The sequence below is a fragment of the Polistes dominula genome, unplaced genomic scaffold (genome assembly GCF_049000335.1).
Source record: "Polistes dominula isolate Pdom_NZ unplaced genomic scaffold, Pdom_raw_medaka contig_77, whole genome shotgun sequence".
NCBI classification, from domain to species: domain Eukaryota; kingdom Metazoa; phylum Arthropoda; class Insecta; order Hymenoptera; family Vespidae; genus Polistes; species Polistes dominula.
Window position 1 is genome coordinate 275,781 of NW_028301152.1, and position 20,878 is coordinate 296,658.

Sequence of the window (20,878 nt, forward strand, 5' to 3'; positions counted from 1 at the left end):
TTGCAAAATAAGGACGATCTATTATCTTTTTTTTCCTTTTCTTTCTTTCTTTTTCTTTGCTTTAACGAATCTCTCTCGTTTGCCTCGAATTATTTCTTTCATTCGGGGGAAAAAAAAAAAAAAAAACATATCAAAACGCTGAACTATTGTTAAAATAGCTTTGTGGTATTGTAATGAAAATTTAGTACAGAATTGCGCTGACACGCGACAAATTACAAGTGTAATTATCTAAAGACCAAATTTAACGTCGTTTTACATGGCCTTGCAAATTCGCGAAAATTATCGCATTATTTTTTTCTTTCTTTTTTTTTCCCACCCCCCATATCTTTATCTTTTTCTATTTTCCTTTTTTGCTTTTCGTCTGCATTATTTCTCTTTTCTATCTCTGAACGTATATACGCACGCTCGGAAGCTCGGTAATAATTAACACAATGCAGAAAGTCTGATGAGAATTTAGTAAAAATAGTGAAAATGAAGGGAAAACACGAAGGTGCGAATAAAAAAGAATTAGTGTAGTTTGTTTTTTGCGAATTCTTTAAACAGGTATTTTTTTTTTTCTAATAGTTAAATAGTAAATTGTCGAAAGTGAAAAGAAAAGAAAATTGAATGTTTTTCATCCGGACCACGTTTGTACAATACATAGGTATATATATATAGATTCTCTGTGTGAGCGTAAGTACACGTATAGTAAAAGGGAACTAAGTTGGAACGTTCGAGTTAAAGAAATTTGAAGCGTAAATACGTTAAACGGTCTCATTCCTTTGGAAGATTAACCGGTTTGCGAAGCACACACAAATACGTGTGTACGATCCGTTCTGCCACGTAAAATGTCGAAAATGCACTTAACGTCGCTCAGTACATACGTTTGCTACGATAAGAGAAGAAGTCTCAAAGATCTCTCAGAGAAAATAGTAGTACCAGTTTTAGTTGTAACGAGATCGCGTGATGATAATAATCACGTACGATAATTATGACGGATGGTGGTTGGGTGGTGACGGTTTACCGCAAAACGACTAATCTCTTCTTGTATTCTTTGCAATATTGTTGGTGCTCGCACGAAAAATGAACAAAATGGCATGCTGGAATTTGACAGGAGGTGAGTCTTCATTTCTTAACTTTTCTAAAGTGTGGCTTTTCTAACCAAATGATTTTCTTTTCATCTCTCTCTTTTTGTTTTGTTTTTTTTTCTTCTTCTTCTACATTATTTCCAAACGTTTTATGTAAATGCACATTTTCTATATTCGTATCCTCCATTCATGAGATCATTCACGAATTTTACTATTTAAGGTAATAATGTTAAACTTGGCACGTTTATATTCTTCCTTTTTTTAATTTTATTTTCATTCATCGTCGGATAAAGATTTGTCAGTAATTTTCTATTTTTTTTTCTTTTACCCGGTTCTTTCTCGTAATTTAGTGCACTTTGGCTTCATAAAAGAAAAAGGAAAGAGGAAAAGAAAGATAAAGAATAGAGTAAGAACTTTAATAAAATGCTTCGTAATCTTTTGCTTGAAGCGATCGTTTCTATTTAAATTCTTGACTTTTAGTCAAAATTCTTTCTTTCTTTTCTCGTTAGATTTGTCATCATTCTATATTAAATAGTCCATTATCGACTAATGTCAACTGCCACGTAATCGTTTATTTTTTTCTTGGTTTTTATTGTGTAATCATTACTAATCGTAAATGAAACCAACCAACTTGTAACTCGTTTCGCGTTACAAGTTCATCGATCGATTGAGCTAACAAATTCGAATTACAAGCTGCAATCAAAACCGATCGTCGTTTATTCTCTCTAAACAAACGTTTATGCCTTCTGTTTGATCGAATAGAAACAACAAGAAATGAACAAGAACAAAGAAATCATCGTACTCGACCACAAAAGATCAAACGCGATCAATATCGGCATGACCAAATTGCCACCACCGAGATCCATCAAAACAGCCATTTTAAAGATGGATGCGACCATTATGAACAGAGAGGGTATCGAGGTAAGATTTCATTTTTTTTTTTTTTTTAGCTTCCCCTCTCTATCAATCTGTGACATGTCACCAAACTACTAAATTACCCGAATTACTATTCTCTGGTTGAAACTCAATTTATATAAACTCAATCCGATCGATCCACTTTATTCTTGTCCTTAGTTTCATTTCATTTTTCATTTACTCACATTTACGGAGAGGTTGCGGAAGGTTGAATTAAACTTTTATTTAAACGATCTTGCTCCTTATTAATTTGTCACACATCTCAAATTCTAATTTTTCAATTGTTCTTCTGATTTTTCGTCTAATTTTCAATTTATTCGTTTCTTTCGTTTGTCCCATTCCCTTGTCCACGTATTATTCCCTTTTTGCGGTACTCTACGCGATAGAAACTTTTGACGATGCTACCGACGGAAGAAGAAAGATCGAGGATACAAGAGGCACAAGCTGCGAATCCCGATCTTCCTTTGGGATCGGCAGAACAGTTTCTTCTCACATTGGCATCGATATCGGAATTGCCAGCGAGATTGAAGCTCTGGGCATTTAAGTTGGACTTTGAAAATTCTGAAAAGGTGAGTAGACATTTTTTGTTGTTATTTGATTAAATCTACATTTAAAAATTTCATTTGATGGTAGTTATTTGCTTTTGTTGACGGCAAATATCAGAGGTCCTTGGAAATTTCCTAGGATAATAAGAATCGTTCGGTGTCGATATCTATTTTGTTCATACTTCCGTGAACTTCCCAGGAAAGCATTTGTGCGCGTTGAAGCGTCAAATAGTTGACCACGTAATTTCACCTTTTCTCACACGCGTGTTCCGATCGATCGTGAGATCAAATCTCCCTTGGTTTCTCTCCCCCTTTGAATTCTTTTCTTTGCCAATATATTCGACCAACTTATTCGACTTATTTTTCAACTTAAATTAACATCGATTATTATTATTACAAAATTATATTTATATTTGAATATAAAATATGTCATTGAATGAAAAATATGTCAAAGAAAAGAGGAAAAAAAGAATAAGAAAAAAAGATGATAATCGCGACCGCGTACCTTTGTGACTTCAGGAAATTGCGGACCCTTTGATGGATCTCAAGCAGGGAATGGAGACGCTGCGAGTGAATAAAACCTTTCGTGGGATTCTGAGCACGCTCCTTTCGATAGGGATATTCCTCAACGGAAACGAGGTGGGTATTAAACTCCGGCCAAATGACATCCGTTTAATTCGTCCGGTAAAAATCATCAAGAGTCGATTCGAATTCCAATAACGGCGTCGATGGCAATCAAAGATTTCTTATGCACTCGAACGCCGATAGAAAATCCTTCCTTGCATTTATCTTTTATCCCTTTTGTTAAAGGTTCGATCGAAGTAACTAAAAGTGCATGGGAGAGAATAATATAAAGAATATCTAGTAGAAACTAATGCCTTTTTGTTGTCTTTTTCAGGTGAAGGGCTTTCAACTGGAATACCTTGCCAAAGTACCTGAAGTAAAGGACACCGTTCACAAGCACTCGCTACTTCATCACCTCTGCTATATGGTGATGGAAAAGTTTCCGGATTCCACGGACCTCTACTCCGAGGTAAGGGGAGAGAAAGAGAGAGAGAACAGTCAAGTTTGCGTTTGCTTTTGCATGGTCGCGCATGGGCTAATCGAGCGATATTTACGCGATACCAACTTTCCAATAGTTCTCCAGTGAAGAAAAATTTGTTAAATATATGTATATATACGAGTATATTTGAGCAAAGAGAACAAGAAAAAGATATCGAATTTGTTTGAACAAAATTTCAGATCGGTGCAGTGACACGGGCTTCGAAGATCGATTTTGACGAGTTGGCCGCGAATATTGGCAAACTTGAAAATGAGTGCAAGGCGTCGTGGGATCATTTGAAATTAATCGCCAAACACGATGGTTCGACGATGATGAAAGTCAAGTGAGTAGTAGTAGACGACCAACTATACACGTTCATTATTAATCTTTCTCTCTTTTTCTTCTTTATTTCATTTCTCATATATTATATCTATTAAAGTAGAAGATACGTCTTCCCCCTAAGTTTTTTCACTTTCGTTTACGAAGCAGCAAGGCGTCGAGTTTATCGGTTGGCTGCACATGAAAAACACTCGTCCTTGACATCCTTAGTAAAACCGCAATTCACTTTCGGTTCTGTGCTCGCTCGTTTAATCTCTCTCTTTCTCTCTCTCTCTCTCTCTCTCTCTCTCTCTCTGTCTGTCTTGAAACTTCTTTCATAAATTTCTTTTTCGACATCGAAAATGATTTGTCCGATACATACATAGTTACTTAGGACGATTTCTGATATGTTTTCCGTTGCTTCGTTACGTACATTCCAGGATGTCCGACTTTCTGGCCGACTGCGCGGAAAGGATAATAGTCCTGGGTATCGTTCACAGGCGTATCATAAATCGATTTCACAAGTTCATATTGTGGCTTGGTATACCGCTCCATAGAGTACAGGACACCAAGCCAAACGAATTTTGTAGGATAGTATCGGAATTTGCTCTCGAGTATAGAACGACCCGAGAACGGGTAATACAGCAGCTCGAGAAGAAAGCCAATCATCGAGAGAGAAATAAGACGAGAGGAAAGATGATCACCGAGGTGAGAATATCAACTAAATTTACAATTTTTCATTTTCCCCCTTGTAATTTTCTTTTGTTTTTTTTTCCTTCAGGTTGGTAAGTTTAGGACGAAAGAGGATCGAGCGGATGCCGAGCTGAGGCAACTCCTAGGAAGCGACATTTCCGACGTTGAAAGTATTCATGGTACGCTACCCTGGCGAAGGCAAAGAAAGGATGGTAAGCTTCTTTTAACGTTTATATTTTCGAAGAAAAATGTTTGGATCGAAAGTTAGGAAAAAACATTTTGATCTTTTTTCTAAGATTTATCTCAGACACATAGCTTGACACTATTTATATAAAAGAAACATACACTTGTCACGTTTATATCTTTGGAGACAAGAAGAAAAAGCGAGAATGACTCTTTATTTTCGTAAACCTTTTTTACCTTAATACCGTCGTTAGAGCAGATAAATGTTGACATCTTAAAGAGTCGGATCTCCAGAGAAAAGATTTAAGAATAGCGGCTCGGTCGTTTGACTTTGTTAACTCAACGTCGTCTCTGTCATCCATTTAGAATTATTCAAAGTTTATAAGAAAAAAAAAAAAAAAACATTTGATTTGATCTTAGGACGAACTACGCTGGGACCTTTGCTAAGAGACGAAGGTACTAACGGTAATCTCACCGACGGCGATGACGAACTTTTAGAATCTCTCGTAAAGACTGCAACGAAGACACCAGCTACGAGGACAACACCAAGGGAACGTAAAAGGACGAGACACGCCGATCGTAAGTCTTGTAAGTGTGATCCCCGCACCCTGCACCTCCACTCTGTGACTTTATTTTTTTTTTTTATCTATCTTCCACGTTTATTGTTCATGAGGAACGATCGATAAACGTGGAAGTTCGTTCAAAATCGAGTGCCAACGCAAATTCGTCGCCCTTTTTGATCTTTCCTGCGTTTTCATGCACCTTTACAGCACAGTTATTTCATCCTACGTACATCTCTTTCTTTTTCTCTCTTTCATCTCTACCTACATTCTATGTAGCATAATCACGCGTTAATTGAATATTTATATTCGTATTGATAATCGTGTTCGGAGTCGAAAAATGATCGAACAGTGCATCTTTATTCGAAGAAGAAGAGGAAAAACAATAGCGAGAAGAATGGAGAAGGAGAGTAAGCGATAAGAAGAACGATCCGGAGCGATGTCGTTGCATAATGTATGGGGATTATGGAAAGACTCGGTGTGCTCGGCTTCGTTGGTGCTCGGCTTCGTTGTTACTCGGGCTTTTTCCGGTTGGTACTCGCCGAACGAAAGAGCCTTTCGCGTATCCTTTTTTGTAATCGATCGGTATAGGGGTACTACATCGAACGTACGGAATAATCCTTCGTTGGGGAGTTTGTACGCGAATCTCGGTGTAATCCGCTCATTGGTCGTAGAGAATCGTTCGTCTTTCTCTCTTTCTGTTCGCCCCCTCCACCCCTCCGTCTCCCCCGCTTCCTTGATATATTTATGATAAGCTCGTGTACTCGGCAACGTGACTGGGAGCCATTCTTTTGCGTTATCGTTAGTGCAAACACGTATTAAATTTCTTCTCCATCTTTCTCGATACAATAAATTCAAAAAAAAAAAAAAAAAGGAAGAATACTCCTTTCCTTTCCTTTTGCCGCTTTTCGAGATGATCGATTGGTCCTGCAAGCGAGTGGAAGAGTTTTCATCTGTTTAGTTAAAGGGGGTGTGGTGATAATAATTTAATAGTCATTACCGGTGACGGTTGCTAACATTTTGGCCTAGCGTTCTTGCCTTCTTTTTTTTCTGCCCGACAGTGAAGCGATCGCGCACACGAGAGAACAACACCACGCCGGAAGGGTATCAACCCTAAAGGGATCACCTTTCGTCGCATAAAGGTTCGCCGCCTTGCCTTTTCTCGCCTTTAGATTTGTCCCCCGTTCTGTTTTTCGTTTCTTGCTTGGCATGCAAATTAATACGTTTGAAATTGATTAACTATACATAAGTTAACTTTTAAGTAAATACTTTTCCATGAAAAAAAAAAGAAAAAAAAGAAAAACACGTTCAAATGGAAGAGATTTAGCGATCGAAGGAAGACCAAATGATGTCTTTCTTTTAGACGATCTTAGAAAATTCGACGTTCCCTCTGCTTCCCTCTGCGCTACTCGATAAAACGATTTTATTACCAAGAAGTCTCTTTTTCTACCTTGTTATCGGAACAATGGACCTTACGGTTTTATCTCCTTTTGTTAAGACTCGATGGGGAAAATGCGACAGAGAGGAACGAAAATGATAAAAAAAGAACAAAAATAGCTTCGTGTTACCGGTAGATAAAAGAAATCTAAGTTAATTTTAATCGGATACTCTTTCGTTGTGTGTCCACTCATACATATTTTTTACTTGAAATAACTTTACGAGAACCGAGCGAGATTCTATCTATTAATCGAATACAAAATTGATAATGTGTCGCCAGATGAAAAGAAAAATAAAAATCAATGATCTCTTTAACGTTATCTCCTTCTTATTGATTAAAAATGTCAAAGAAAATATTTTTACGCGAGAACAATGGCAAAAAAGGATCCAATAAATTGGATTAATGGTTGTAAGAAAAAGGAGGAAGCCAGTGATTACTCGATAGCCATTCTAGGATTTTTCTCTCTTACTAAAACCATTCATTTTTTCTTTTTTGTTCTATTATTTTTTCGTCGTCGCTTTGACTATTTTCTTCTTCTCTTTTGATTTTTTTTTGTCCATTGAAACGAGGGAGAATCCTGGCGCGCGCGCTTCTACTCATCGTTTCGTCGTATTTAACATTTAAATGAGCCACGAATCGGCTTTTTTTCTTCCTCGCTTTTAACTCTTTTTGGAAGAAGATTGCACCTTGGGATAATGACTGCTTCTGATTAAGATCCGCACGAAACGACGTCTTATCGTAGAAGAAAGGATGAAAATAAACAACGATCATCTTTTCCTTTTGGTCGATAAAATAAATATTAAAGTATGAAACTTTTTTTTGCGGATAATGCGAGCACGTCAGAAACGACTTTTTCATTCATTTATACCAGATGTGATTAATTGGCATGTTATTTTTTAAGCTTCTTAGAATGCTGTGAAATAGAAACGAAGCATGGCAATTTAGATTTGTATGGAAAATAATCAATCAAATGAAATGTTTGTTGGAGACAAAATATTGACATAATCTGTTCTAATTGTAAAAAGAATTTAGAAAAAATGATAATGTCAACGAGACACCATATAAAAAAAAAACTCTGAGATTATGACAATACTTTTTCTACTTAACGTGTATGTATGTATATATGTAGAATGTATACGTACGTAGGTAAACGCGATTTTAAGTATCTTGAAGGGATTTCTTTTTCAGTGCGTAGAACCTTGAAGAACGGTCTCTCGGAAGAGGAAAAGAAACACATCGCCGCCTACATCAAGGGCTATTGACTGTGATATTATCCACCCTTCTCTCTCCCAAGCAACCCCTGATGGAAATTTTCTTATTCGAAGGAAACATGCGTGCGTGGGGGGGGGGGAGGAAAGGTCTCTGAGCAAAATGCTATGTAAATCTAGTTTCTCACGAAGATTCTTGGCTGCTCGCTCAATGCTCGGAAAGAAATGGAAAAGAACGACGACAAACTGGATGACAAGAAGAAAAGCAACTCTCCTCCATGCAGAGCATAACTTTCAATTAATTATATCTTTATGATGACACACATACTCTTGCCAAATCTCTCTATCAAACCCGTATATCAAACGGTCTTTTAAAACTCTCCAATATTTTTCCTTTTTGTTTCGTTTTTATATACTTTTATTCTTTTTTTTTTGTTTTTGTTGTCTTTTTTTTCTCCTAGCTTTTTCTTTACAATTTTCGTCTTATTTTGTGCGGTACGGTTACTTATTTAACGTCGTCGTCGCGTTAAATCGAATCACTTTTTAAGAAATTATTATTTGTAACCACGCGTAACCACCGCACGCACGCAATACATATGAATTTTACGTATGTAGAATGATGATAATCTCTGCAGTCTCGAGTGAAATTTTACAAATGAAAAAGGGTTTCTTTTTTTTTTAAATTTGTCTTTTACAATTTATTCGAATGAAAGAAAAAAAAAAGAAAAATGATGTCTCTTCTTGGATCATTAATATACATATTTTCTCTGAAAGAATTGCTTTTGGTAAAAGAAAGATAGGGTGACGGATCTAAACGATACTAATTGATACTCTTTTACGAGAAATATATACGTATATATATATATATAATATCGTATTTATATTCTTATGCCATTGGTTATAGCCGTAACAGGGTAAGTTATTCGTGCCTGTGCTAGTTCAACGTTTTTCTCACTTTTTTTTCTTGTCAGAGCTACGATGTAAATTGCTTATAATATGGTCGATGGATAAAATTTAATGATTAAGAATGAACGAAAAAAAAATATATATATATATAAAAAGGTAAAGAGAGAAATTCAGAAGGGTGATCTCGTGCCTCGTTGCGTGCCTGGTGGAAAAGTAGGAAGAAAGAAGAACCTCTTTTCAAAATTGTTATACGTTTTTTTTCGATACGAATTTTACAACGAACATTTGTAGCGGTGTGATTTATCGGGTGATAGAAATAATTTAATTAATTTAATTGTTAAAATAATTACATTATCGTGTCGTACTTAGGGTACGCATTAATTACTGTAACTTTCAACGTAAAAGATTCTCTTCAAATAAAAAAGGAAAAAAATATTGAATCTCTTGTCCATTGATTTCCAATCTTATTCACTCGAATGGAAATAAGGTAAGTTAAACACCTTTCATTTTTACAAAGAGCCAAGAGATAACAAGAGGAATGAACGCAAGAAGAAGAAGAAGTACAACCGTATATAACAAATTGTGCTCAAGACACACGATTTATTATTATAACCTTCGTCCAACTTTAACAACATACAATATAATGTAATAATAAAAACATATTCGTTACAATACAATAATAATAGCGACGACGGGGTTTGGCTTCGCAACCTAATTGGTCACGTTCGATTATTTTTCACATTCTCGAGATATTTGTTACCCTTGTTTTTTTTTTTTTTCCTATAAGTGTAATAAGAATTGAATAATGTGTGCACTGTTGAAAATGGATCGAAGAGAACTTTAAGGGAGAAGGTCAGACGATTCCACGAACTATCCACTTTCGATCTTCGCTAAACTTTGACGGTAAAAAACGATGGAAACTCCTTTCACGCTATCTCCAAATCTTTTCTACCTACTTGAAATTGATTGGTAAATATTCCAAATTTATTTGTAAGTACAACGTATAATATAGAGAGATATGACGTGTAATAATTGACGAGACGGTACAGTGTACAGTTGGTTTTTTCTATTTTTGTACGCTTATATTATTTAATATCCTATATGTTTTCTTCTAATGACTTAATTAATTATCAATTTTCAAGTAATTAGAAAAGACGTAACGTAATCGTAACATTTGATAAATGCGATTAAACACAAAAATTGTAATAAATTATAAAGAAGAGAAAAATCGTGGACAGTTTGCGGATATCTTTCGACGATAGAGTTCGATATATCATATACTGTTGCGTTATTACTGTTCCATATAATTAATGCTAAACATTTACGATCGTGTAGAAAAAAGACACTTTCTTTTGATCACTCACAGGCGCGTACATTCACTCACACGCAACGCACGCACGCACGCACGCGTACACGCATATATATATATATATATATTTATTTATTTTATTCATTCATAAGTAATATGCATATTCGTAATGCGATCACTCGAGCAAAAATGTACTTAGACGGTTAGATGATTAGAATCGTCTCTCTCAGGCGTCGCGCGACGTGTTACGTCGGAACGAACAAATATTTCTTCGGGAATTTAAATTTGTGTCTGCTTTTTTTTTTTGGTTGATGATGCGTTACACTTTTTGACTTCTCTCGTATATGCGAAGATAATTCATCATTGAGAAAAAATTCATTCAGGAAGACAAGATGATGACGTTCGGGAGGAGACGCGCGTTGCTCGAGAAATGAAAACAATTGAAAAATCTTCAAAGCTCATCGTGTTTAGGTCCACTAAATTCTTCGTGTGATATGAAACCATTCCTATCTTTGTCCTCGTGCTGGAAAATCTCCTCGACGAGTTTGTCATGATCGGCCAGCATCTTTTTCATTTCTTCGTTGTCACCGGGACTACCTTGTTCCGCTTCGATCATTTGTTTCTTTAGATATTCACTGACCTGTATCAATCAATCAACAAAATATATACCTATTTGTTAATAATTAATGACAAAAGTTCAAGTATCAAAATAAAATAAAACATTGGGAGAATCGGGGGATCGATTTTGTTAAAAAAGGATTGATTCAATTTGTTAGTCGACCAACACCCAAACGAACAAAAAAATCCAAATGATCTTGCCATTGCTCTCACCTCCTCGCGGGAGAGTTGCTTATCGTCGTTAGCGTCGATCTCTTTGAAGACGTTTGCGGTTGGAGGCGAATCACTGATGTTGATCAGCTCAACGTCGAACGTTAAAGTGGCACCTGGAATTAAACGTTTGTCTCTGTTTTTCAATCTTAATAATAAACTATTGTAAATGCCCTTAGATTAATTTAACCTACAGAACGAAGAAAGTAGTATCAAATGTAACATTTTGATTAGAATCCAACATTACGTTTTGTCGTTTTCAGGGAAGACTCCATCTGTCTCGACCCCGCTGATTGGCCGAAATCCGATAAAAATCCAATACGTCGCTGTCAGCAATTTTTCCGTTCGCGATGTAAAGTCTTCTACATATGTATGTATGTATATGCATGTAGGAGTATATCCGATAGGTATAACAGAGTTTTCGATTCGCGACGTTGAACATTTATCGAATAGTTCGTTGTTTTTTTTCTTTTTTTTTTTATTCATCCATTCATTTGTACATATGTCAACTAAAATTTCATCCAACTCCCATACTTTTAAAGTTTTTTCTTTCGAATTAATTGCTGATTGGCAATCAAAAGCTCTACTCCGTTGAATTATGTGAACTCTGTCGCAAAGTTTATACGACGACGAAACTTTTCCTTCGATGTATAGAATTATTAAATATAATAATAGAAAAAAAAGGAGAGATAGAAATAAGATAATTTGTTTATCAAAATAACATCACAAGTCGTGATTCAAGTGAGAGAAAGTTTTTTTGTAAGAGATGCTGAGAATGTTATGTAGGAGAGGGTAGAGAGAGAGGGAGAGAGCTGTAGCTTGGCTAGAACGGAGCAAGTGCATCCTCGTAAATCATTTCTATGGGCTATCGATTCTTCTGTCTCGCGTCGAAAACCTAACTCTTTTTGCGCGTTTTGCACCTTTCGCCGCACGTACACGTAGGAGACTTTACACACATAGAAATGTAGGTCCACGTACACGCAGAATAAATCGAAGTAGCTTAGTGAAGTGAAGAGTTGGACAGAAAGAGCGGGGGAAAAAAAAAGGGAGAGAAAAGAGTCAAGCGGTATGGAACAATTTTGAGAAAAAATGGTACAATGTTATGCTAGCTGGTGGTCAATATTGACCGTAACTCTTCTTTATAAATCTGATATTCGATAACTCTTATTATCGCTATTATTGTAACTCATATTTCTTAGACCGAAAAATTGACTTTGAAATTGACTTTCATTACAAATGAAATAATTGTCCATAAATGTTGCTTCATGGTAGAAATGAATAAACTTTTTTCTATCGTTAATAGATTTCTATAAAAATGTCGATATCTCGGTAGAAGTTAATGGAATATTTGGCAGAGAAACAGAGGGGGGGGGGGGGAGAGAGAGAGAGGGAGAGCTAACGAACTGTCGCCGTTCGGTTAATGCACGTTTCGTTATTAATTATGGAATCGACCGTCGCGATTAAAGCAGTACTAATGAAATATGCCGTTTAATTATTTCCCGCTCAAACGAGCGGAATTAACAAACGTATGGAGTGTTCGCATCGTTCCAAGTATTTGTTGTGTAAAAATAAATCAATAAACCTACCGGTTTATTCTTTTTTTTTATTTTTTTTTTTTTTTATTGTTTTTCATTTGAAACGAATTTTTCGATACAACGTTATCGAAAAAACATTTGATGATTTTTGTTGGAAAGTTTATCAAGTCAATTTAAGGTATGGTTCTTGACCTCTCTCAGAGGAATCATAAAATAGAGGTAGGTATAGAAAATGAGAAAGGCTATCTTAAAAATAAACGAAGCGTGCATTGCTGTCGATTTGAACGAACGTACGAACGAACGAACGAACGAACAAACGAACGATCATGGACAACGGTGTCCCATTTAACGGGCGAAGCTTTATTGGATTTTCATGCAATTGCATTTTGGACTCCCATCTCGATCCTAACGATCCCCTCGCATCACAGTAAGCTGCTCGTGTCGTAACGTCTCTCCCGATTTCGTTTATTCATATTTAACCGATGAACGATTTTTCAAATATTTTCACATTTAAAAATTTCAAATGGCTAAATCATATTCCCACCGTCCGTCCATGAATAAACAACACAATGAATAAACGAATAATAAATGAATTCTTCATTTAAAATTACAATTATGTTTATATCGCGTATTAAAATAATCTCATTTATTATAGGATGATTATTTTACCTCCAGGTATAACATTTCCGGCTCCAGTATCACCATAACCAAGTTCCGGGGGAATGACCAACTTTCTTTTCTCGCCGACACACATGTCTAACAAACCTTGATCCCATCCTTTAATCACTTGGCCAACGCCTAACTGAAAAGTGAATGGTTGTTGCCTGTCCAAACTGTAACATAAGAAGAAAAAAAGGGAATGTGAAATTTGGTTGAATTCTTTTTAGAAAGAGGTAAGAAAAGACGAAGAAAAGCTGTGTTATCGATTTGTTTGTAAACTCGACGACGTTTTGGAAAGCGGTTACGTGTATATCGTTGAAAGAATCTGTCGAGAGTTGTGTATATTTGTATACGTATCGAGATCGCGAAATATTTGGCGTGGAAACGAAAATAACCGAAATTTCGACATCACTCGTGAAAGTGTCAATTTCTCGTCGGTTCGCAAATGGGGAAACGGCGGGTTGGTTGCGCGTTGGTTGCGCGTTGGTTGCACGTTGGTTGGGCGTTGAATGTGAGTATATGTATGAACTATTGCACGTCCATGATATACACCTACATCTTCTCAACGAGAATTGACGAGTTCGTACAAGTTAAATGACGCCTCCTCTGAGAGACTCATCCGGTGAAGCACACACTCTCGCGCACTCATAGAAAAGTCTTTCAACTACACTATCCTACTACACGTAGTAGTTACGTTAATTGCTTTTCAGCTACATCATTTTCATCTATATCTTTCGAAATTAAATTAAAATAGTACTTAAGTTTACTTGATTTTATTTTCAAACCAAGTAATATATTTGTTCTATTAATTACTTTAATTTAATATCTTACTTGGTTCAAAGATATTTACTCGAAGAAATTTAATTAATGTCCCTTTATCGTGATGGTTTTCCATCCCAAGTTTTTCCTCTTTAACATCGTCTACGTTTACTCGTAGAACGAGCAGTAAATAAGAAGAGCTGAAAGTTTTTGGGAATAAGAATTTTCGTGAACGCTAAGAATCCAACCTATATGACTACGAGTTTCATCAGTCACGCAGAGATAGATGGAAAGAAAAGAAAGACGAAGAGAGAGAGAGAGAGAGAGAGAGAGAGAGAGAGAAAGAGAGAGAAAATAAAAGAGTAAAAGAGAGTAGAAACGTATGAGAAAAAGGCGACGAGTGGTGGAGCATATGAAGAGGGAAAAGAAAGGCAAAGAAAGGAAAAGAAAGGAAAAGAAAGGAAAAGAAAGGAAAAGAAAGGGACACGTCCGAGAGTCTGACGTGCGACGAATAAACGCTTTTTTGTTTGTCGCGAAGGAAGGGAAATAACACGAGAGGAGTGTTGCACGCTGGAATGATATAAGAATGATGGACAAGAAGAAAGAAAGTTGGAAGAAGTTAAAAGAGATGGAAAGAAGGAGTACACAAGTAAAAGAGAACAAAAGAAGAGGGTTAAAGGGAGAGGAAGAAAAAATTGCTATGCGATAGCTAGAAAGAACCAAGCGATGAAAAATTCGGAAAGATCGTTCTTTTGGACTCGTACGTATTATCTACACATATGCACATATGCGCATACATATACCGAAGATATATCTTTTACGTGTAGGGGTGTGTTCTTACGGAAGGAAGGAAGGAAGGAAGGCAAAGTTTTCGTGCGCGTCGCGCTGTGCAACTTTAAATATTCAAATGGATCCTCGAGTGGCAACTTGCCGTCCACGTACATACACGCATACATGCATATAGATACAGAATATTGCTCGTTTACGAGACTCACTCGACTTTTTCCTCGAGAGTAAAAGTCCTGCAGTGCAACGCAAATATATAGCGTGTGCTAGGATTAGCGATGAACTCTTTTCTCTATTTTCTCTGGCAGTAAAGCAGATCGATATCCGGATGGTTCGTCGAACGATAACGCTTCCAACACTCATTTTCAACAAAAATAAATGACACAACGACGATAAAATAAACTTTATGTCGATTTATTCGTTCCAACCGTAGCAAAATCAAAGTTCAATCAAAAGATAATAGAAATAGCGACATTAAAAATACTACTACTACTACTACTACTACTACTACTAATAATAATAATAATAATAATAATAATAATAATAATAATAATAATAATAATAACGTAGAAATTGTATTGAAAGAGAAAGCTAATACTCATTATTCTTATTTCCCCATTTTCCTATTATTCTTTCTATCACAATGGTAAAAGACGAATAAGGGATGAAGTGCGAGCTGGTAGTTCTAGGTAAAAGAGAAAAGAAAGCTTCTCGGCTCGTTCCAAGGGATAACATTTGCATATATTCGCAGGTGGAAAGCGACGGCAGAGAAAACATAAATCGCGGAACGGGCGAGCTCTTAAACCATAAAGGCTAGAAATAATACACGAGTAGTATGAACCGGGACGAAAAAAAAAAGGATAGAAAAAGGCTGAAGGATGATATCGCTATCAAAGAATTTTAGTGTAGCTGTTTCGGTCACCCCACCCGGTTGCTGCCGGTTGAAGTCAGTCGGAGGGAGCCGGTCTTGTTAACATATCAAAGGAGTCGGCCGATATTTAAATTTATTCTTTATACTTTTTCCAGTAGTATCAGGGCAACTCCTCGCGTCCTTTCGAAAAAATGCTTACATATCGAAGTACCACATATATTCATAGGAAGAACGGAGAGATCGACGACTTTTCTACAAACTTAATAATACTCTCCTATTCTTTTTCGAATTTATGTTCTCGCTTTGTAGCCTTAGATAGAGAAAAAATGATCGAATTCTTTGATGAAGTAACAGAGTAGAAATCAAGCGTGTTACATTTTCATCGTGAAACTTGTTGTAACGCTTAACGTTGGCCCGTTACATCATTTTTAACGTTCGCTCGAGCGGCTCCCTTAAAGTGCCGTTAACTCGTGCGCAAGAAGAAACGAGTCGAATACCTATAGCCACCAACGTCAGAATTTACTGCACCATTAAACGTCTTACACAATATGAGTCATCTGGGATACGCGAACTTCTTCCAAGTGGAAGAGCAAACTATAGTTTTTTTTTCTTCCTTCTACCTCCTCCTAAGCTCTCCCTCTCTCTCCCTTTCTCGAAAGAAATGAGTAAAAAATATACTCCAAATTTAGTGAGCGAATTCATTCTGTTTGGAGGATGTGTGGAACGCTATCATCATTCGATGTGACACGATATATGTTACATTGAATTAATAAAAGTAATTTATAGTGTTCATTTTTATCCGCGAATGTACTTGTTAATATTCTCCTCGTTTTTATTATCATGAGACAATATAAATCTGAACTTTGTCAATCGTCCTAATTTATTCTTTTGGCAATACCTCCCTCCCAAAGGTCATATTTTTGGTTAATACCCATATTCTACGTTGATTTACGTATATCCACATTAATGACGTTGAGCGAGTAAAACGTTAGAAGCTGTCAGCACGATTTAAGTCACGGATTAAGGGAACGTCTCGTAGTGATGGATATGCGCGATAAAATGAATATGTCCGACACAGAAGAAGGGAGAAGATCGGTTCTTGGGGGATGGTTTTTGGGGGAGGTTCTGGGAAATGAGGAAGGTTAGAACATTTTTCAGGAACGTCTTCTTAGTCTTGTAATACCTTATATTCGTGCATACCAGAGATACTCGTAATCCAGAAGGCATTCATAAATTTCTATAGTTGGAATCGGAGAAATAGAAATGATGAGAAAAATTCTCACGGGGTTTCGTCGTATACTTTTTCAAACCGAGAACACTGACTGCTGTCTGTCTATTCGGGTTTCTTTAATACTTTTCACCAATTTGATAAAAGTTAAGAGAAGAAAGGATTCGCGTCGTTTGAATCTTGGATTTTGGAAGGAAGGGTTGAGAGAGAAGAATAACAAGGAGCGAGGAGCGAGGAGCGAGGAGCGAGGAGCAAGGTAAGGTTGTAAATTTTGTCTAGGCTGCTAGGTGGCTTAATGCAGATTTAGATAGGACGACGTTCCTATGCGCATGCGGCTTTTGGGTCTTACAGAGTTAGGCTAATTAATTTATAGACTGCGTCCTTATCTGTTGCCACCTGCAGCAGTGCGTAACGAGTGTGTGTGTGTGTGGGGGGGAGGGAGGGTGAAAAAGGAAGAGAGAGACATACGATTTACACGAGGTTGTTCTCGAGAGTTCGTTAAAAGCAAACGCGATGCGTCGATTTGTGTTCGATTGCAAAATTACTTTCTCGATATGTATCTGAAAGCCATACGAAGGGAAGGAAATTGTGCCTTTGATTCGGAAGGGTAGAAGCTGATGGTCAGATGGTGCGGGCTTTGGCTATGAGCTGCTTGGAAATAGGGTGCGGATCGCCAGAGTGTTGCGGCAACGGTACCAGATAGCGTTGCATATTTCATGGTGCGCCGTAACGTAACGTAACTTAACGTAACGTACGCCTCGCATGGGAAATCCTAACATGGCCACAATGCCCAACTTCCGTCGGAGAGACTTGTAAGCTCATTCGTTCCCTGGTAGCTCTCGGAAAAAGAGCCTTCGCCGACCACAGATGAATCTCTTTTCGTTTCCACCGTTCCTTTTCCTTTTCCTCTTCCTTTTCGTCTTCCTTTTTTCATATCTTATACACCTTATACCCTTTTACTCCTTTTTACTCTTTTTTACTGTTTTCTTGTTCATTTTCTTCCACCTTCTTTCTATTTATATGCTAGAAACGCGCGATAAAGTTCTCAAAGATTCTTAGGAGCTAAGTTTTTGCTTCTAAATATACATTTACCTACTACTACTACTGGATGCTACACTTCTAGTAGTATTTAGAGGGCAGGGAAAGCATTCGAGTAGGAAACGGGAGAGACTGGAATTTACGGCACGATCGTGCTCGCGTTTAATCCACCCAATTGAATTTAATCTCAGTAGGACCTTTTTGTACCAGACTCCTTCGTAAAATCCTTCTTCTAGCAGGATCTCTCCTTATGGACGAAGCTAAGATACTCGATTTTGTTCGAAGCATGTTGCCGGTTGCCGGTTGCCGGTTGCCAGTTTACTTCCGGATAAACGTAGGACGCAACGAAAACTGTTAGCTTTAGCGTTGCAAATGAGAACATTTCTAACAAGTCGAAAGAAGTTGTAACGTTAAAAGATAGAATAGTAAATTTATGGAAAGTTTTATGAATCGACGAAGATTTCTAACTCAATCGTTGCAAATAAAATATGATTTTGAACAAGTACACCTCTCCTAAAACATACGAATTACGTTTGCAAAAGATAATACGACTGTATATAGTTTCCATGTATATCTTTTACGAGAAAGTAAAAAATCATAAAATTTTGATGAACATCTATAGGCGGTATTTTGAAAGAAAACTCTCACAGAACGATATTAATAGCTAGTAGTCTCCTAGGTAGGGGGAAAAAAAAGTAAATACAAACGTGCATCCGTATACACTTTGAAACTTTTATGCTCTGTCAGAGTGATTTTTTCTCATCATCAGAGAACGAAACGATGCATAGAGCCGATTTTATTGGTGCAACGGCGCGATGCAATTTCAACGCGGTCGTCGTACGTAGTACGGGATTCGTGGACTTCCCCCTCGGTTGCCATTAAATTCATATTTGCAGGAGTTCAGTTTCGTCAACGAGCGCGCCGTTTCAAAACGATAGCTAGCTAGAAAAAGAGAATAGACAAAATGGAATCGGTTGATGTCATCCAGCAGCCGCGTTTCGATGGATTCGTTCGATCGCGTAACACCTTTTAAAATGCGTTATGCGTTTAGGTGACGTGGATTTTTTTGTTTTTTCTTCTAACAGAACCTTCATCCACCACTTTTGTTCTTTTTTCTAGCGTGCAACGATAGATGATAGATCATTTTGATCGCGTTAACGACGAAAAATCTGCGGTTGGCGGAGGATATTCAAAACGGTTTTTGAAAACAACCTAACGATTTGTTTGTTTTTTTTCTTCTATCGATAACCTCCTACTGAGGTATTTGAAAAGAATATAACCATTATCGTGGAAGTAATCGAATAAAAAGTTCTTTCAAGTTGAACTTTCGAAAGAAGCATAATCATCGCTTTTACTTCGATGCACATGTAGGTACAGTATACTATACACAGTACCTAACTATTTACTTTCATTCGATTTTATCCTTAAGTTTAATCTTAAATAGTACGACAAAGAATGCTAACAACGCATATAAACTTTACATACTTTTTCTAAAGAAACATTTGCAATTGTCAAAGACTTTTGCGTTACATCCAGCGGGAAAAGTCAAGGCAAGAGGAAAGCACTGCTGCATGGAATCTTTGCAGCTTGCTCGTGTATCAGACGCGACGTTGTAGTCACACCTGCTCTCGCAGTTTTCGTAAAGGTAATAATCGTAAGAGCTCTTTCGCACGTCCCCCGTGCATACCTTCCCACTCTTATGTCACTTTATCTTTCTCCTTTACCTTTAGATTTACCTTTGCCATCGTTATCTTTTCCCTTTTTTTCTCTCTCTCTCTTTCTCTCTCTCTCTCTTTTTCCCCTCAACACCTTTTCTGTTCTCGTCTAAGCGTTATTTCAACAAGTGTCATAAAAACGTTGCCTTTGATTTTACGAGAATGTATATTTCGGTAAAATTCTCGCACCAGAGACGTTATTATATAGAATTTTAAAACCATAAGAAGGAACGATTGCAGTTTGGTTGTATAAAATTCTCCTTAACTTTCTCTTTGAGGAATAAAAATGGGAATACCGTGGAAGAGAGATAAAGAGGAGGAGTAAAGAGAGGTCGATCTCGGTCTCTCGTTATTGTCTTTTCTCCATCGTCATTGGGGACGACGCCATTGTCTTTTCATGGAACCTTAGACAATTCTGAAACGGCAGGCTGCTTAATGATCGAGAAATCATTTTCTTTTGCTAATTAAGCTACCTTCCGGTATGTCCAGCTATGCGTTTCTCTTTCTTTCGAATAATCAAAGAATATATAATAAGTAAATTGGACGGTTCGTTGTAGAGACAAGAAATTGATTGTAATAGTTGTTGAAGGAGAAGGCGTTTCTGTGGAAAAGGTAAACGGAGACAAAAGTTTGGCGAGAGAGATCTTTTCTACTCGTCGACCGACTTAGCAAGCTTTACTTTGGATGTGTCAGGGAGAAGAAAGGGGAGAAGAAAAATTCTTATTGTCTCATTCGAAAAGAAGGAAGAGACTCGACGAGGAAAACTTAAATTGGATACGTCGAAGGTAGAGAGCTCGAAAGCACGAACACTCGGCGCAATTGAAAAATCTTCCAGTTAAGAGAAAGCGACAAACAGAGACAACGAAAAGGAGAACTCGCGCTATGCTTGGAATAACAACACCGACACCAAATTAAAGAATGAAATCCAAATTTTCACATATTCTCAAATAATGTCGGATCTTTATTCGGTCGAGATTATACAATAGAAAAGGAGAAATAGTTTCTGGAATGTTCATCAAAGCTTTCTCTGTCTTATCAAGAGCTACATGAATTTTGAATATCTCTTATTACTACACTGTTAATTAACGACCCTCCCAAGTACTCGGGATAACGTATTTCTCCTTTAACAGCTCGGATATACAGTTACTATATAACGAGAACCTAAACTCAAATACTCGAGAGGCTCCGGTGACCCAGACTTTCTTAAATAATAATGCATACTCTTGCCAAAGAAAGAAAGGGTTAATTCATATAAATGCGAGGGACGCTTATGC

At 37.0% G+C, this 20,878-nt stretch overlaps 2 protein-coding genes across 7 annotated transcripts in view; one reads left to right on the forward strand and one right to left on the reverse strand.

Annotated features, from left to right (window-relative positions):
* Fhos (Formin homology 2 domain containing) overlaps nt 1-9,315 on the forward strand; it is a 49,375-nt gene extending 40,060 nt beyond the window's left edge. For 3 of the 5 annotated variants that reach the window (XM_089178033.1, XM_015329861.2, XM_015329862.2), the window contains 9 exons: nt 1,828-1,988; nt 2,369-2,551; nt 3,047-3,166; nt 3,426-3,560; nt 3,770-3,912; nt 4,328-4,595; nt 4,669-4,792; nt 5,184-5,351; nt 7,950-9,315. In XM_089178033.1, coding sequence (XP_089034159.1) covers nt 1,828-1,988; nt 2,369-2,551; nt 3,047-3,166; nt 3,426-3,560; nt 3,770-3,912; nt 4,328-4,595; nt 4,669-4,792; nt 5,184-5,351; nt 7,950-8,023 — 1,376 coding nt within the window. In that variant the 3' untranslated portion in view covers nt 8,024-9,315. Of the gene's footprint in view, nt 1-1,827; nt 1,989-2,368; nt 2,552-3,046; nt 3,167-3,425; nt 3,561-3,769; nt 3,913-4,327; nt 4,596-4,668; nt 4,793-5,183; nt 5,352-6,384; nt 6,466-7,949 lie in introns of all 5 variants that reach the window. The other 2 variants (XM_089178035.1, XM_089178034.1) reach the window with 2 other exon arrangements.
* The window catches only part of Fkbp14 (peptidyl-prolyl cis-trans isomerase Fkb14), a 28,035-nt gene continuing 15,542 nt past the window's right edge, over nt 8,386-20,878 (reverse strand). The window contains exons 2-4 of one of the 2 annotated variants that reach the window (XM_015329876.2): nt 13,217-13,380; nt 11,004-11,128; nt 8,386-10,824 (exon numbers count right to left, since the gene is read on the reverse strand). In XM_015329876.2, coding sequence (XP_015185362.1) covers nt 10,636-10,824; nt 11,004-11,128; nt 13,217-13,380 — 478 coding nt within the window. In that variant the 3' untranslated portion in view covers nt 8,386-10,635. The remainder of the gene's footprint in view (nt 10,825-11,003; nt 11,129-13,216; nt 13,381-20,878) is intronic. The other variant, XM_015329877.2, reaches the window with a different exon arrangement.